Here is a 16,900-nt window from a genome sequence, read left to right as displayed (position 1 = left end):
TTAGGGGGTAGGGCCATAGACTCTGGAAGAATCGAGACAGACTTGTGGAACAGGAACTGTGTATGATGTAGTTGCATTGCACCCTTTTCCAGTGCTTAGCACAGTGCTTGGCACATAATACATAAGCACCATTTATCGATTAATTGATTGATACTACTTTTCTTGTGGTAGATTGCTCTAATTGCACATCCCTCATTTCATCTTCACCCTCACATCAATGCCATGAGGTAGGTAGAAAGGCAGGTCTTATTATCTCCATTGAGCAGATGAGGAAACTGAGGTACAGAGAGGTTGACTTGTCCATGGTCACACAGTGGCCTTGTGGGAGAGCTTGGACTCGAACCCGGTTCCTCTGCTTCTGGGATGACACCCTAATACGACAACGCACTGCCTTCTCTAAACACTTAACTGAGAGTGAGCATTAATGACACTCAAATTCACGAAGCGCTCCATATTTTTATATTTATTAATATAATTGATTTGTATATATCTATAATTCTATGTATTTATATTGATGCTATTGATGCCTGTGTACTTGGTTTGATGTCTGTCTTCCCCTTTCTAGACTGTGAGCCTGTTATGAGCAGGGATTGTCTGTATTTGTTCCTGAATTGTACTTTCCAAGCACTTAGCACAGTGCTCTGCACACAGTAAACTCTCAATAAATACGATTGAATGAATAAATGAATGAAATACCACAGTTAGGATTAGTATAACCTGGGAGAGGGGAAGAGAGGAATGTGTTTTGGGGAGAAGGGAAAAAAAATCAATCAATGGTATGTTTTGAGTGCTTACTGTGTGCAGAACACTATACTAAGCGCTTGGGAGAGTACAATACTCATGATGGTATAGACACATTTCCTACCCATAATGAGTTTACAGTCTAAAGGGGAAGAAGCCACCCGGTGGTTTGGGTCAGCTCTGCTTGGGAGACTTGAGCAGCGTTGGCAGAAAATTGGAGGGGGTGGTCCTGGTTTGGCTCAGACCCCTTTAAATTCCCTCTCCCCTGAGGCAGCAGGGGTGGAGAGGGTGGTAGACAGGGAGGGTGGACAGGATCTGTCTCTTCACCAACCACAAACCCCTCACCGACCTCCCCACCCTCCCACTCCGCTCCCAGGGACGCGGACGACACCAAGGAGCGCATCAAGAAGAACCGCAGGGCGCTGAGCGTCGCTGATCTCGGGTCCGACCTGTTCAGCGTCCAGGCTCTGCAGCGGAGACATGAGGGCTTCAAGAGGGACCTCACCCCGCTGGGGGAGAAGGTCAGGACCATCGTCGTGGGTGACGGGAAGGACTGGGGAGAAGGGGCAGGATGAGGGTGATGATGAGGTTGGGTGATAGCAACGGTGGGGATGATGATGAGGGTGGTGGGGATGACAGTGAGGATGATGGTGGTGGTGGTGAAGATGACGATGGTGATGGTGGGGAAAGTGAGGACGGCAAGGATTATGGCGATGAAGATGGTGATGACAAGAATGGTAAGGGTGTTGATGGTGAGGATGGTGATGGTGAGGATCTTATATAAGGATTATGATGATGATGCGATGATGGTGAGGATGATGATGGAGATGATGAAGACAATGGTGGTGGTGAGGATGGTGATGGTGAGGATGGCGTGAGAAGCAGCGTGGCTTAGTGGAAAAGAGCCTGGGCTGGGGAGTCAGAGGTCGTGGGTTCTAATCCCTGCTCTGCAACTTGTCGGATGTGTGACTTTGGGCAAGTCACTTAACTTCTCTGTGCCTCAGTTACCTCATCTGTAAAATGTGGATTAAGACTGTGAGCCCCACGTGGGACAGCCTGATAACCTTGTATTTACCCCAGCTCTTAGAACAGTGCTTGGCAAATAGTAAGCGCTTAACGAATACCATTATTATTATTATTATTCTAAGGCTGCTGCTGATGGTGTTGATGGTGAGAATGATGATGGTGAGAATGGTGAGGATGACTGTGGACTGTACTCTTGTTGTGGGCAGGGAATGTATCCGTTTATTGTTATGCTGTACTCTCTCAAGTGCTTAGTACAGTGCTTTGCACACAGTAAGTGCTCAGTAAAACAATCGAATGAAATGAAAGGATGCTGATGGTGAGGTTGATGATGAGGGTGAGGACAATGGTGAGGATGATGATGCTGGTGATGACGGTCATGGGGGTGGTGACGTTGGTGAGGATGATGACGGCAACAGTGGTAGCAATGACGATGATAATGAGGGAGAATAGACAGAAAAAGTTAGAAGGCTCTGAAGAGGCAGCCAGGAGAGAAAGTGGTGTCCTGGCCCAAGTCCCTGGTCCTCTCTCTCCCTCCCTTTCTATTCCTCCCTGTCTCTCTCTCTATGTCTCCCCTCTCTCTATCTCTCTCTGTCTCTGCCCCCAGGTGACGGCCCTGGGGGAGACGGCTGAGCGTCTGACAGAGTCCCACCCGGATGCAGCAGACGAGCTGCGCGGGCGCCGCCTGGAGCTGTCGGATGCCTGGGATGACTTGCTGCAGCACACCGACCAGCGGAAGGAGGACCTGGCTCAGGCCCAGAAGCTCTTCCTGTTTCTTAACCAGGCGAGGTAATCAACCAGTCTATCCACGGTATTGAACTGCACCTTCTCCAAAGCTCTTCCTCTCAATGCTCACTGTCCTGATTCAGCCGCATGGGCCAATAGATCAGTGAATAATAATAGTTATAATAATAGTATTTGTTAAGTCCTTACTATGTGCCAAGCACTGTTCTAAGAGCTGGGGGAGATACAAGGTAATCAGGTTGTCCCACGTGGGGCTCACCATCTTAATCCCCATTTTACAGAAGAGGTAACTGAGACACAGAGAAGTTAAGTGACTTGCCCAAACTCACACCGCTGAAGTGGCAGAGCTGGGATTAGAACCCATGACCCCTGTCTCCCAAGCCCGTGCTCTTTCCCCTAAACCAGGAAGTTCTCCCAAGCCCTATCTCCCTATGCTCCCTCTTCTGATTCAGCCTTGTGGGTCAATTGATCAGTGAATGGAATTGATCATTGGTGTTTCCCCAAGTCCTATTTCCCAATGCTCTCTGTCTTTCGTTAGCCTCATGGGCCAATCGATCAATGAATGGTGTCGATCAGGAGCGCTCCCTCAAGTCCTACCTCCTAACACTCCCTGTCCTGGAAAAGTACAGCAGCCATCTGAACAAGACACATTCCCTTCCCACAAAGATCTTACACTCTTAATGGGAAAGGCTGTCCAGAAATATTTACAGATTGAGTAATCTGAATAGACAATCAAATTTACAATTGAATACACATTGATATACAGGTGCCTATATGGGGTATAAATTAAGACATAAGTGCTTTGTGGCTGATATAACTCGAAGTGTTTGGAAGTAGTCAGGGAAGGCTTTCTGGAGGAGGTGGGATTGGAGGTGGGGAAAATGAGTCAGCAACAGAGATGCCTGGGGTCTTGGGGAGAGCAGAGTGGGGATGGGGACAAGGAAGGAAGTGTGAAATCAGGGGCTGAGCGATCCCATCCCCCTGATTTCCTCCTCATCCCATCTCCCAAGACTCCTGGATCCCTCCACCTGCCCTGGACATCAACTGTTTTGCTCTCTCCCCAGGGACCTGCTCTCTTGGATCTCAGGACTGCGGGGCCTGGTGTCCTCAAAGGAGCTGGCAGAGGAGCTGACGGGGGCGGAAGTTCTACTGGAGAGGCATGCGGTAGGGGGCAAAATGAGGACCATCCCCCAACCCCAAGACCAGGCTCTGAATTTCCCCAGCACAATCCGTTCTCCCAAACCCGCCCACATCTGTTCTCCCACTCTGTCCTCCCTACATCACTGGGCACAGATCCCTTTCCTAGGAAGCTGGGTTCATTATGGGATTTACTTTATTTTTAATGGTTTTTGTAAAGTGCTTACTATATGCCAGGCACTGGTCTAAGCACTGGGGTACATACAAGATAATCGGTCCCACATAGGGCTCACAGTTTTAATCTCATTTTACAGATGAGGGATCTCAGGCACAATTGTGTTAAATGACTTGCCCAAGGTCACACAGCAGACAAGTGGTGGTGTTGGGATTAGACCCAGTTTCTTCTGACTCTCAGACCCATGTCCTAATCACTAGGCCATGCTGCTTCTCATTGAGATTATTGAGCTCTTAGTATAAGCAAATCCCACACAGGGATTCTCAGTCTGAGAAAAAAGGAGAGCAGATACTTAATCTCCAAATGGCCAAAAAGGAAACCTAGTGAGTTAGTTATAGTATTTAAGCATTTACTATGTGCCAAACACCATGCTAAATACAGAGGTAGATTGAGGATAATCAGAGAGGATACAATTCCCTCTCACATGGTGTCCACAGTCTAAGAGGGAGGGAGAGCAGATGCTTTATTCCCATTTTATCGATGAGGAAATGGAGTTTGGGTATATTATTTAAGCGCTTGGTATGGGCTAAACATTGGGCTCAAGGCTGGGATGGATAATCAAATGGGACACAGTCTCTGTCCCACATGGTGCTGGCAGTCTAAGAGGGAGGGAGAGCAGAGATCTCTCTTTTAGGCAATCCTTTAGGCAATGAGATCTTTTAGGCAATGAGGAAACTGAGGCTCATAGAGGTTAAGTGACTCACCTGAGGTCACACAGTGGGCCTGTGGTGGAGCCGAGACTGGGAACTGGGTTTCTTGAATCCCAATGTAGGGCTGTTTCCACTGAGCCAAAACTTGAGTAACTAGAGAGGCAGCATGGCCTAGTGATAGAGCATGGACCTGGGAGTAAGAAGGAGTTGGGTTCTAATCCTGCTCCCTCACATATCTGCTGTGTGATCTTGGGCAAGTCACTTCTCTTCTATGTGCCTCAGTTCTCTCATCTGTAAAATGGAGATTAAGACTCTAAGCCCCTCTAGGCACAGGGACTGTGCCCAACCTGATTTGTTTGTATCTACTCCAGCACTAAATACAGTGTATGGCACCCAGTAAGCACTTAAATACCATTATTATTATTTCTATTATTATTATAGTGCCTGGCACGTGGTAAGCACTTAAAAATACCATAATTATTACTCTGTTATTATTATTGTTAGCCTAGGGTCACATTGTAAATCAAGGCTCAGACTGGGTTTTGGATGCCATCCCTGGTCATTTTTCCCTGAACTACTCAGTCATGCCCTCCCCCAAATCTCCCACAACCTTCCTCTCCAACCAGAGTCTTCTCTTCAGAGGATTCCTGGCCTTCACTGTAGCCTTCACTTTGGACAGGATCATCACGCCGAGATGGAGCTGCAGGAGCCGGCATTCAAGGCCCTGGAAGATTATGGAGCCGAGCTGGTGGGCCAGGACCACCCTGGCCGGGAGGAGATCCGGGAGAAGCTGGAACAGGTGAAGCAGGAGCGGAAGGACCTGCAGGAGGCGTGGAACCAGCGGAAGCACATGCTGGACCAGTGCCTGGATTTACAGGTCGGTGGGGGCTGGGGAGACCATCCCGCTCCTCTGAGGTCAGTCATTGGGATTATGTCATATAGGGAATCGCCCCTCCAGGGGGTCTGGCCTGAGATGGGATTCCTGGGGAGATCCCGGGGGCATCACCCCCAGTCACTGAATGGTGGTGGTCCCGTGTCTGGGAGTGGGACCCGCTGTGGGACTTTTTGGGACTAGAGAAGCATAATGGCGTAGTGGATAGAGCCTTGGCCTGCGAGTCAGAAGGTAATGGGTTCTAATTCTGACTCTGCCACTTGTCTGCTGTGTGACCTCGGGCAACTCATTTCACTTCTCTATGCCTCAGTTTCCTCACCTGTAAAATGAGGATTGAGACTGTGAGCCCCACATGGGACGGGGACTGTGTCCAACTGAATTTGTCTGTATCCACCCCAGTGCTTAGTATAGTGCCTGGCACATAGTAAGTGCTTAACAAATACCATTTTTATTATTATTTTTACTCCTCACCTGTTCTACTGAGGGTCTATGGACTACCACTCTCCCTACCTTCCAAGCGTTATTAAGGTCACAACTCCTCCAAGAGGCCTTCCCAGATTAAGTCCTCTTTTCCCCAGCTTGCTCTCCCTTCTGTGTCATTTATGCACTTAGATCTTTGACCTTCGGGCTTTGATATTTGCCCCACCTCCAATCCTACAAGATTTATATACATATCTTTAAATTACACATTATAAATTATTTATTTTTTATTGATGTCTGTCTCCCCCTCTAGACTGTAAGCCCGTTATGGGCAAGGATGTTTCTGCTAATTCTGTTGTATTATACTCTCCCAAGTGCTTAGTATAGTGCTCTGCATATAGTAAGGGCTCAATAAATACCATAAAAAAACCCACTAAAAAATAGCATGGTCTTCCCAGACTCTGCAGTTGGGGACTGTCCTCACACAAACACACATCTAAGAGGTAGGGCAAGCAGGGGTCGCAATCTAAGAGGGAGGAAGAGCAGGGATCTTAACCCCGTGATTCAGATAGGAATACCGAGGCCCAGAGAAGTTGAGACTTGCCTAAATCAACACGGCAGGTCAAGGGCAGAGCTGGGACTAAAATCCAAGCCTTCCAACTCCCAGGCCTGTGTTTGATCCATTAAGACGACACTGCCTCTCCGATGGGGAAACTGAGGCCCGGTGATGAGAGGCGACTTGCCGTAGGTGACATGGCCGGGACTGGAATCCAGGTCTCCCGACTGCCAACTCTCGTTGCCCCTGGGATTGCCCGTGGGTCGGTTCCCCCTTCCCGGTGGGCTGAGGCAGGCCTTCCTTCCTTCGAGAAGCAGCATGGCTTAGTGGAAAGAACACGGGCTTGGGAGACAGGGGTCGTGGGTTCTAATCCCGGCTCTGCCACTTATCAGCTGTGTGACTTTGGGCAAGCCACTTAACTTCTCTGTGCCTCAGTTCTCTCATCTGTAAAATGGGGATTAAGACCGTGAGCCCCATCGTGGGACAACCTGATTACCTGGTATCTATCCCCAGTACTTAGAACAGTGTTTGGCACATAGCAAGCGCTTAACAAATCCCATTATTATTATTATTCCTCTCTGCAGCTGTTCCGTGGGGACTGCGAGCAGGCCAGCAGCTGGATGTCCGCCCGGGAGGGGACCCTCGGGACGGACGAGGCAGGGCCCCTGGACCGCCTGGAGGTCCTGATGAAGAAGCGGGATGCCCTGGACAAAGCCATCCACTCCCAGGTCCGGCCTGCCGGCGGGGGGCGGGCCGGGGGAGCCCCCTGGGGCTGCCGGTGGGGGTGGGGGGAGTCTCGGGGTCATTGAACGGCCCGACCATCCGCTATGACCTCAGCCTCCGTCTGGTGTCCGGAAATTTGGGGAAAAGAGTGGAAGTTGGGAACGTCCCTGGGCGAATCCGAAATCTCCCAGGGTGGGGTGGGCTGCCCGGGTGGGCAGGGAATGCCTCTGTTTTATTGTTCTATTGTCCTCTCCCAACTGCTTAGTACAGTGCTCTGCACGTAGTAGGCGCTCAATAAATACCACTGAGTGATTGATTAGGCTGTGCTAGTGGATGGTCAAATCCAAGATTCTCTTCATTCCCTCTACCTCGCAACCCTCCTCTCGCAGCCCCCAATTCAGTGTGTGTATGTCCAGTCTCCCCTTCCAGCCTGGAGACCCCTCGAGGGCAGGGACAGCTTCTCCTCCTCCCCCAACCCTCCCCAGCACACAGCTTAGACTGTGGTCAGACTAAGCGAATGACTCAGCTTTACCGACGGAATAAACCATGATATTCAGTATCACCGTAAGCACAGTACAAAAACATTTATGAACATAGAGAAAAACATCAAGAGCAACGGATAACATACAGAAAAACATCAAATGCAATGGATCCTGCTTCTAATAAGCCCTCAACCCAAGGGCGATGAGATCTGCCGAATTATATTTTTCAAGCGCTTAGTACAGTGCTCCGCACAGAGTGAGCACTCAATAATTACGAGTGGATGAATGAATGAATAAATGAATCTCTGGCACTATTTAACCCTTCCAAACCAGGGGCACTGCGAATTTCCAAAGCGGGATGATCAGTCTCATTTGGTGTTCAAATCCTTAATGGGCCAGGCCTGTCCCGGTCTTCCCTTCGGCGACGGGCGTTTCCCCCAACCTTTCATACTATACCTGTTGACCGTGACATCGAGCTTCTTCCGCCTAATTATCCTAATCTATCAATTACAGTTCCTTTATGTTCCGTTAGAAGGTATCTCGCCTGGGGCCCCAGCGGGTGTGTCTTCGCACGGAACCTACGTTTCTGGCTGTTTGAAATCAAAGGAAAGGATATGCCAAAGGGCATTAGGTTTAACAAGTTGTTAACGCAAGGTGCAAACTGCACACTTCAGAGGGGAGGGGACAGGAGGGACTCTGGGTACGGGGCTCCTCTTTCCTCTAGACTGATCAGTGGGTTAATGGATTGATGGGTTGACCCTAGGAAGAGAAGATGGAGGCCCTGGAACGTTTTGCTGGACGACTGATTGAAGATGACCACTATGCCAAAGAAGATATTTCTGCCTGGCTACAGAAACTTCTGGAGAGGTCAGGGGACTACACACACACACCTGCCCCTCCCACCTCACCTATGCCCCTTCCCTTCTTCTTTAAACCACTCTTGTCTCCAGAAAAGATAAACCCCTTTAAGGGGATTTCTAGCTGATATTCTTTAACAACTATTAATCAATCGATCGATCGTATTCATTGAACACTAAGTGTGTGCAGAGCATTGTACTAAGCGCTTGGAGAGTACAATATAACAGAATTAGTAGACGTGTTCCCTGCCCACAATGAGCTTACAGTCTAGGGGTGAGACAGACATTAATATAAATAAATGAAGGACAGATTCGTAAGTGCTGTAGGAGGGGTGAATGAAGGGTGCAGATACAGGTGCAAGGGTGACGCAGAAAGGAGAGGAAGAAGAGGAAATGAGTCGGGGAAAGACTCTTGGAGGAGATGTGCCTTCAGTATAGCTTTGAAGGTGAGGAGAGTGATAGTCTGTCAGATGAGAAGAGGGAGGGCGGTCCAGGCCAGAGGTGGGATTTAGGCGAGTAGGCTGGATCTAGAGGAGTGAAGTGTGTGGGCTGAGCTGTAGTAGGAGAGCTGAGGTAGGAGGGGGCAAGGTGATTGAGTGTTATGATACTCACCCTAGCTCAATGGCACTTAAATACATATCTACCACTGTGCCGGACAAGTCCCAGAAAGCCATAGGGCTGGAGGGACAGACTCATGGGGTTGACAAAGTCTCTACTGGGCAAGCAGTAAGAGGATGGCTTAAGGCACAACCCGAACGGCTTCTGCAGGTATCCAGATCCCTCTGGGAGTTCATAAGGAAGAGGGAATTCCATCAGGGATGATGCCTGAGCCCTTTATGTACATCCCTCCTTATTAAAGTGGAAGCGCCTTGAGGTTAGGAAATGTGTCGCTTATTTTTTTTATGGTATTTGTTAAGCGCTTACTGTGTACCAGGCACTGAACTGAACCCTGGGGTAGATGCAAGCTAATCAGGTTGGACACAGTCCATGTCCCTCATGGGCTCCCCGTCATAATTCTCATTTTACAGATGAGGTAACTGAGGCCCAGAGAAGTGAAATGACTTACCCCAGGTGGAGCCAGGATTAAACCCCAGGTCCTTCCAACTCCCAAGCCCGAGCTTTTCCCACTAGGCCATGATGCTTCTCTACTCTGTCCTTCCCAAGCGCTGAATATAGTGCACAGCACCCAAGGGCACTCAATAAATACTAATACTATTTGTACTGAGTGCCTGGTGAATAATAATAATAATAATGTTGGTATTTGTTAAGCGCTTACTATGTGCAGAGCACTGTTCTAAGCACTGGGGTAGACATAGGGGAATCAGGTTGTCCCACGTGGGGCTCACAGTTAATCCCCATTTTACAGATGAGGTAACTGAGGCACAGAGAAGTGAAGTGACTTGCGCACAGTCACACAGCTGACAAGTGGCAGAGCCGGGAGTCGAACTCATGACCTCTGACTCCGAAGCCCAGGCTCTTTTCCACTGAGCCACGCTGCTTCCCATAGTCAATGCTTAGGAGAGCACCATAGCAGCAGGAACATTGGTTCGCTGCTCTCTAGGGGCTGACAGTCTGGCGGTAAACCTCGGAGGGGCAGATGCTAAATGGGAGCCATTCTTCTATTCCTGCCTCACAGGTGGATTGCTCTGAAAGACCGGATGTTGGAGGAGAGGGCCAAGCTGGGGGATTTTGCGGATCTGAAGCAGTTCTACCGCGACATCGAGGAGATCGAAGACTGGATCAATGAAAAGCTTCCCATTGCATGTGATGAGTCCTACAAAGATCCTGCCAACATACAGGTAGGTGGCTGGAAGAGGAGCCCCACAGGAAATCGGGGAAATCTGAGTAACATTGGAGTGGAAGCTCCTCGTGGACAGGAAATACGGTCACCTCTTTGCTTCTTTCTCAAGCGCTAAATGCATAGCACTGGTCAGTCAGTCAATCGTATTTACTGAGCACTTACTGTGTGCAGAGCACTGTACTAAACGCTTGGGAGAATACATTAGAACAATGAACATGTACAATCACTGCTCACAATGAGCTTATTGTCTAGAGGACTGTATTATTTATTCTGAGGGTGCTCCATAAATGCTATTATACTCCAACTACTTCTATTACTGCTACCCTGGACCCAGCCTGGATACATAGATGTGCTGAGAAGAGTTGGGGGTGAATGCATTCGTGCCTGGGGGTAATGTTGGTTTGCCATAACTCGGGGTGATGGGAAAGGGCCAGGTAGAAGGCTTCCTCAATGAAGATGGATTTTAGTGGGGGGTGTTGAGAATGGGGGGCTGGGCTGCCTCAGATTCCACATCTGTAAAGCGGGGGTGCAATACACGTTCTCCCTCCTCCTTGGACGATGACCCCCATGAGGAATAGGGACTGGGCCCGACTTGCTTATCTGATATCCACTCCCAGGGCTTAGTACCGTTCTCGGCACAGAGTAGGGGTTTATCAAATGCCATCGTGATTTTTAATATCATTATCATCATTATTCAGCGGAAATACCTGAAACACCAGGCGTTTGAGAATGAGATTCAAAGTCGCGCCGAGCAGGTGGAGGGGATCATTGCCTTGGGAAAATCCCTAGTGGAGCGTGGAGCCTGCGAGGGCCAGGAGAGCACTGTGGAGGTGAGTCACATCAGGGCGTGGGGTGGGGGCTCAGTGGAGAACCCACTCCATCCCACCCACCCTCGGGGAGTGAGCGGCCAGAATTCTGGGAATTCGGGGCCGAGGGGTGGGCGGCAAGGGAGGCACCCTGTGTCAGGAATGAATCAACTCTGAGAAGCAGCGTGGACTGGTAGATAGACCTGGAAGTCAGAAGCTCCTGGGTTCTAATCTTGGCTCCTCCACTTGTCTACCGTGTGACCTTGGGCAAGTGACTTCTCATCTGTAAAATGTGGGTAAAGACTGTGAGCCCCATGTGGGACAGGGACTCTGTGTCCAACCAGATAAGCTTGTATATCTCCAAAAGCAGAGTGGCTTAGGGGAAAAGAGCACGGGCTTCGGAGTAGAGGTCATGAGTTCTAATCCCGGCTCTGCCACTTAACTGCTGTGTGACTCTGGGCCAGTCACTTAACTTCTCTGTGCCTCAGTTACCTCTTCTGAAAAATGGGAATTAAGACTGTGAGCCCCACGTGGGACAATCCGATTACCTTGTATCTACCCCAGCTCTTAGAACAGTGCTTGGCACATAGTAAGCGCTTAACAAGTAACATAAAAAAACACAAAAAACTTCTCCTTGCCTCAATTTCCTCATCTGTAGAATGGGGATTCAGTACCTGTTCTCCCTCTACTTAGACTGTGAGCCCCATGTTTGACAGGGATTCTGTCCAACCTGATTAACTTATATCCACCCCAGCGCCTAGAACAGTGCTTGACACATAGTAAGTGCTTAACAAATAGAATAATAATAATGATAATGATAATAGTACGGGGTACCGATAGTCCTTCAGCCAAGGGCCACTAAGAGAGGGCTTCCCACACGTGGCAAAATCCTGCTGTACAGAACTAACCGGTGGAAGAACCTCCCCCCTTCACCTCTCACCACCCTACCCCTATGCCAGGGCACCTGCCCCCGATCCCACCCGGGTGACTTTTCTCTCTCGCTGATAGGAGCGCCTGGCATCCTTGACCGAGCAGTGGCACCACCTTCTGGACAAGACGAAAGACAAGGGGGAGAAGCTGAACGAAGCCAGTCGCCAACAGAGGTTTAATACTGGCATCCGTGACTTCGAGTATTGGCTCTCAGAGGTGAGCGATCCTCCTTGGGGGTCTTTGCTTGGAAAACTTTCCCATGGATGGCATAGCCCCAGCAGGCAACTCCCCCACTTTTCGGGGCTTTACCCTTTCTTCTCGATCACGGTGAGGTGCAGGGTGGGTTGGAGAGAAGGAGGAAGCAATGGACGGATGAAGTAAATGGTTGGATGATGAATGGATGTATGGATGGATGGTGGATGGCTGGAGGAATAGGTGTAGGGATAGTTGGAAGATGATGAATGGAGGATTGATAGATGGAGGGTGATTGACTGGGTGGGGGTTGGCTGGATGGATGGAGGATGGATGGGTGAAGAAGTAGCAGGCGTAGCAAGCACGGGTCTGGGAGGCCGAAGATCATGGGTTCTAATCCCAGCTCTGCCACTTGTCTGCCGTGTGACCTTGGGCATGTCACTTAACTTTTCTGTACCTCAGTTACCTCATCTGTAATATGGTGATTGAGACTGTGATCCCCACGTGGGACAGGGACTGTGTCCAACCTAATTTGCTTGTATCCTCCCCAGCGCTTAGAACAGTGCAGGTGGCTCAGTGGAAAGAGCCCAGGCTTGGGAGTCAGAGGTCATGGGTTCGAATCCTGGCTCTGCCACTTGTCAGCTGTGTGACTGTGGGCAAGTCACTTAACTTATCTGTGCCTCAGTTACCTCATCTGTAAAATGGGCATTGAGACTGTGAGCCTCATATGGGACAACCTGATTACGCTGTATCTACCCCAGCGCTTATTTGTTAAGCACTTACTATGTGCAGAGCACTGTTTTAAGCGCTGGGGTAGACACAGGGGAATCAGGTTGTCCCACGTGGGGCTCACAGAGCACTGTTCTAAGCGCTGGGGTAGACACAGGGGAATCAGGTTGTCCCACGTGGTGCTCACAGTCTTAATCCCCATTTAGATGGATGGTTGAATGGGTACATTAATTTGTGGATTCGTGGATTCCCCTGTGGGCAACAAACCTGAGATCTTGCTAATTCTTGTTCTCAGAAGAACAAATCTGACATGAAGGTAGGGTCCGTGAGAAAAGGATACCTCGATGGTCAGTAGACAACTTCACTGTCACCTTCTTCCCGTCCAGGCGGAGACACTGTTGGCAATGAAAGACTATGCCAGAGACCTGGCTTCAGCCGGAAACCTTCTGAAGAAACACCAGCTCCTGCAGACGGAGATGTCCGCACGAGGAGTAAGTGGAAGCCAAAGCCCCACCTGTCACTGGGGAGAATAAGGGCTGGGCTACCCCCGAGGGGTCATGTAGACACTTTTCCATGGTTGTCTTCACTATCCTTGATGCTCATCTCTCCAGCTGACGACCGCTTCACTCGCACCGTCCCTCTTCCCTGGAATTTCCTCCCTCTGCATGTGCGGCAGACCATTGCCCTCCCCGTCTTCAAAGACCATCACACCTCCAGAAGTCTTCCCTGATTAATCTCCCAATGCCCCTATCCTATTTTTCCTCTACTGCTGCTTCAGCACTTCCACATCACTCAACCACCAGCCCACAGTACTTATGTACAAATCTGTAATTTATTTATATTTATGTGTGGCTCCTCCTGCTTTATACTGTATGCTCGTTGTGGGTAGGGAATGTGTCTGTTTATTGTTCTATTATACTCTCCCAAGCACTTTATACAGCGCTCTGCATGCAAGTCCTCAATAAATATGATTGAAAGAATACTGACTCTATTATACTCTCCCACGAGCTGTGTACAGTGCTCTGCACACAGTAGGCACTCAATAAGTACTATTAGATTGTAAGTTACTTAAGGGCAGGGATCGTGGCTATTAACTCTACTGTACTATCCCCAAATGCTTAGTACAGTGCTCCGCACTCAGTAGGCACTCAACCAATACCTCTGATTGACTGGGCCTTCCACTTGGCTTTGCGTTTGATTGGCCCTTTATGGGATTCTCACCCCATCCCCTTTGGGCATCTCCTCTCCCCCTCCCCACCAGGACATCTTGGAAGAGCTGAACCAACTGGCTGCAAATTTAGTGGACACCGGGGCTTTTAACGCCGACCAGATTGTGGCGAAGAGGGAGAGTGTCAACGAGAGGTTTGCCGAGGTACAGAAGCAGGCCATCGCTCACCACCAGAAACTCAAGGAAGCCTATGCCTTGTTTCAGTTCTTCCATGATCTCGATGATGAGGAGACATGGATCGAGTAAGTCCACCTTCCCATCCCCCTCCCCATCCACCTCCTCACCAAACAGAAACTCCTCATCGTTGTCTTTAAAGTGCTCAATCACCTTGTCCCCTCTTCTACCCCAGCCCAGATACTTTGCTCCTCTAATGCTAACCTTCTCACTGTACCTTGATCTCGTCTATCTGGCCGCCGCCCCCTCGCCCACGTCCTCCTTCTGGCCTGGATCGCCCTCCCTCTTCATATTTGGCAGACAGTTACTCTCCCCACCTTCAAAGCCTTATTGAAGGCACACCTCCTCCAAGAGGCCTTCACCGATTAAACCCTCATTTCCTTTTCTCCCACTCCCTTCTGTATCTCCCTTATTGCTCCCTTTATGTCCCACCACTCAGCACTTATGTCCATATCCATAGTTCATTTATTTATATTAATTTCTGCCTCCCCCTTAGATTCTGAGCTTGTTATGGGCAGGGGACTTGTCTGCTAATTCTGTTGTACTCTCCTAAGAGCCTAGTATAGTGCTGTGCTCATAGTAAGCGCTCAATAAATATCATTGATTGATTGATTGATTCCCAGCTCATCCCCATCCTCCCCTCTAGCAATATCTTTGTCCAAAGCCCTACTTCAATCAATCAACCCAGCACATTCATTGAACACTGACTCTATGCAGAACACTGTACTAAGCACTTGGGAGAGTGCAATATAACAGAGTTAACTGTCACATTCCCTGCCCTTAGCAAGCTTACAGTCTAGAGGTATGTGTCTGATAATAATGATAATTATGTTATTTGTTCAGTGCTCACTATAGGCCAAGCTGTGGGCTAAGCATTAGGGTAGATACAAGATAATCAGGTTGGACACAGTCCCTGTCTCTCACGGGGCTCACAGGCTCAGGAGGAGGGAGAGCAGGTATTGAATTCCCACTTGTCAGGTGAGTAATCCAAGGCCCAGAGAAGTTGAGTAACTTGTCTAAGGTCACACAGCAGGCAAGCGGTGGAGAGAACCCAGGTCCTTTGATTCCCAAACCCTCAGGCATCTGTCTCCTGCATTATAGTGGAAGCTCCTTGTGGGCAGGGAACGCATCACTCCTTTGCTTGGTACTTCCCGAGTGCTCAGTACAGTGCTCAGCTCCCAACAGGTGCTCAATGAATGTCACCACTTCCAGGGAGAAGCTTCTGAGGGTGAGTTCCCAGGACTATGGGAGGAGTCTGCCTGCTGTGCAGAATCTGCAGAAAAAACACAAACGTCTGGAAGGAGAGCTCCTGGCCCATGAAACAGCCATCCAGGTGGGACATTCCTAACCTCAGGGACCACCTCCCACCCCCCAAACCCTCACCCCTACCCACAGCCCAGTCATTGATAGTCTGTGGAACCCCTACAGAGCCTTGATTTCCCCCTGAGCATTTTCATGTCAACCATCTCATCATACCCTCCTACATCCCTGTGGGGGCAGGGAGTGTGAACACAGCCCCCAAAGAGGTTAAATGACTTACCCAAGGTCACCCAGCTGTCCAGGAACAGAGCTGAGATTAGAACTGGCCCTGGCCTGGGCCCTGACCTCTAGACCATGCTACCCCTGAGTAGGATCAAAACTTGAAATGGCCAAAACTGTGGTGTGGTTGTAGAGGTCTAGAAATGACCACCAGGAAAGGAGATTTAGAAACAATATGACCCTCTGTCCTATTTTCAGCTGGATTGCCTCTTGTCCAGTACTGATACCTCCACGGAGATGAGAGGAGTGCTTCTCCCACTTAACTGTATAATAATAATAATAAAAAATGTGGCATTTATTAAGTGCTTACTATGTGCCAGGCACTGTACTAGGCACTGTACTAAGCGCTGGGGTGAATACTAGCAAATTGGATTGGAAACAAGGGGCTCATAGTCTCAATCCCCAGCTGGTGGTCCTGGTGGGAAGAGTCGGTCCTCCCCCAATGAACTTTCTAGAATCAAATGGAAATTGGGGGTGGGTTATGAAAAATGACGTGTGTGACATCAAGGGCCTCTCAGTATCTGGGATGGATGGGGGCTGGAGGGCACAGAGCCAACTGAACTTGGGGTGCGTGTCGGCGGTGGGGGTCCTTCCTGGCAGGGTGTGCTGGACACAGCGAGCCAACTGGTGGACAATGATGCCGTGGGGAGGGACCAGATCCAGCAGAGACTGGCCCAGTTGGAGCAGCATTGGAAGGAGCTAAACGCATCTGCCAAAATCCGGTGAGTGCGGGATTTCGAGCCTTCCGCTAGTGTCTGTTATATTATCATTTTTTCATGCGTATTAATGTCTATCCCCCCACCCCAAACTCTAAGCTAGTTGTGGGCAGGGAGTGTGTCTCTATTTATTGAGTGCTCTGCACATATTGAGCACTCAGTAAATATGATTGACTGACATTGTAGTGTTGTACTCTCCCAAGTGCTAAGTACAGTGCCCTGCGCACACTAAGTGCTCAATAAATACAATTTATTGATTGTTTGGGGGAAGAGAAGGCTCCCCTTTGACTCAGGCCCAGCCCTGGCTTGATTGCCTCCTCCATTG

General features: G+C 49.4%; 1 protein-coding gene across 4 annotated transcripts in view; it reads left to right on the top strand.

The window, feature by feature from the left end:
- SPTA1 (spectrin alpha, erythrocytic 1) overlaps nucleotides 1-16,900 on the top strand; it is a 74,639-nt gene that overhangs the window by 32,204 nt on the left and 25,535 nt on the right. For all 4 annotated transcript variants that reach the window (XM_029056313.2, XM_029056312.2, XM_029056310.2 and 1 more), the window contains exons 26-38: nucleotides 1,118-1,262; nucleotides 2,372-2,553; nucleotides 3,573-3,672; nucleotides 5,210-5,407; nucleotides 6,983-7,126; nucleotides 8,367-8,470; nucleotides 10,097-10,259; nucleotides 10,960-11,091; nucleotides 12,076-12,213; nucleotides 13,305-13,409; nucleotides 14,180-14,388; nucleotides 15,533-15,653; nucleotides 16,460-16,581. In XM_029056313.2, the coding sequence (XP_028912146.1) occupies nucleotides 1,118-1,262; nucleotides 2,372-2,553; nucleotides 3,573-3,672; nucleotides 5,210-5,407; nucleotides 6,983-7,126; nucleotides 8,367-8,470; nucleotides 10,097-10,259; nucleotides 10,960-11,091; nucleotides 12,076-12,213; nucleotides 13,305-13,409; nucleotides 14,180-14,388; nucleotides 15,533-15,653; nucleotides 16,460-16,581 (1,863 nt within the window). The remainder of the gene's footprint in view (nucleotides 1-1,117; nucleotides 1,263-2,371; nucleotides 2,554-3,572; nucleotides 3,673-5,209; nucleotides 5,408-6,982; nucleotides 7,127-8,366; nucleotides 8,471-10,096; nucleotides 10,260-10,959; nucleotides 11,092-12,075; nucleotides 12,214-13,304; nucleotides 13,410-14,179; nucleotides 14,389-15,532; nucleotides 15,654-16,459; nucleotides 16,582-16,900) is intronic.

Source organism: Ornithorhynchus anatinus, chromosome X5 (genome assembly GCF_004115215.2).
Source record: "Ornithorhynchus anatinus isolate Pmale09 chromosome X5, mOrnAna1.pri.v4, whole genome shotgun sequence".
In the NCBI taxonomy this organism is placed as follows: Eukaryota; Metazoa; Chordata; class Mammalia; order Monotremata; family Ornithorhynchidae; genus Ornithorhynchus; species Ornithorhynchus anatinus.
Note: the sequence above shows the minus strand (reverse complement) of the source record. Positions and strands in the feature narration are given on the sequence as shown.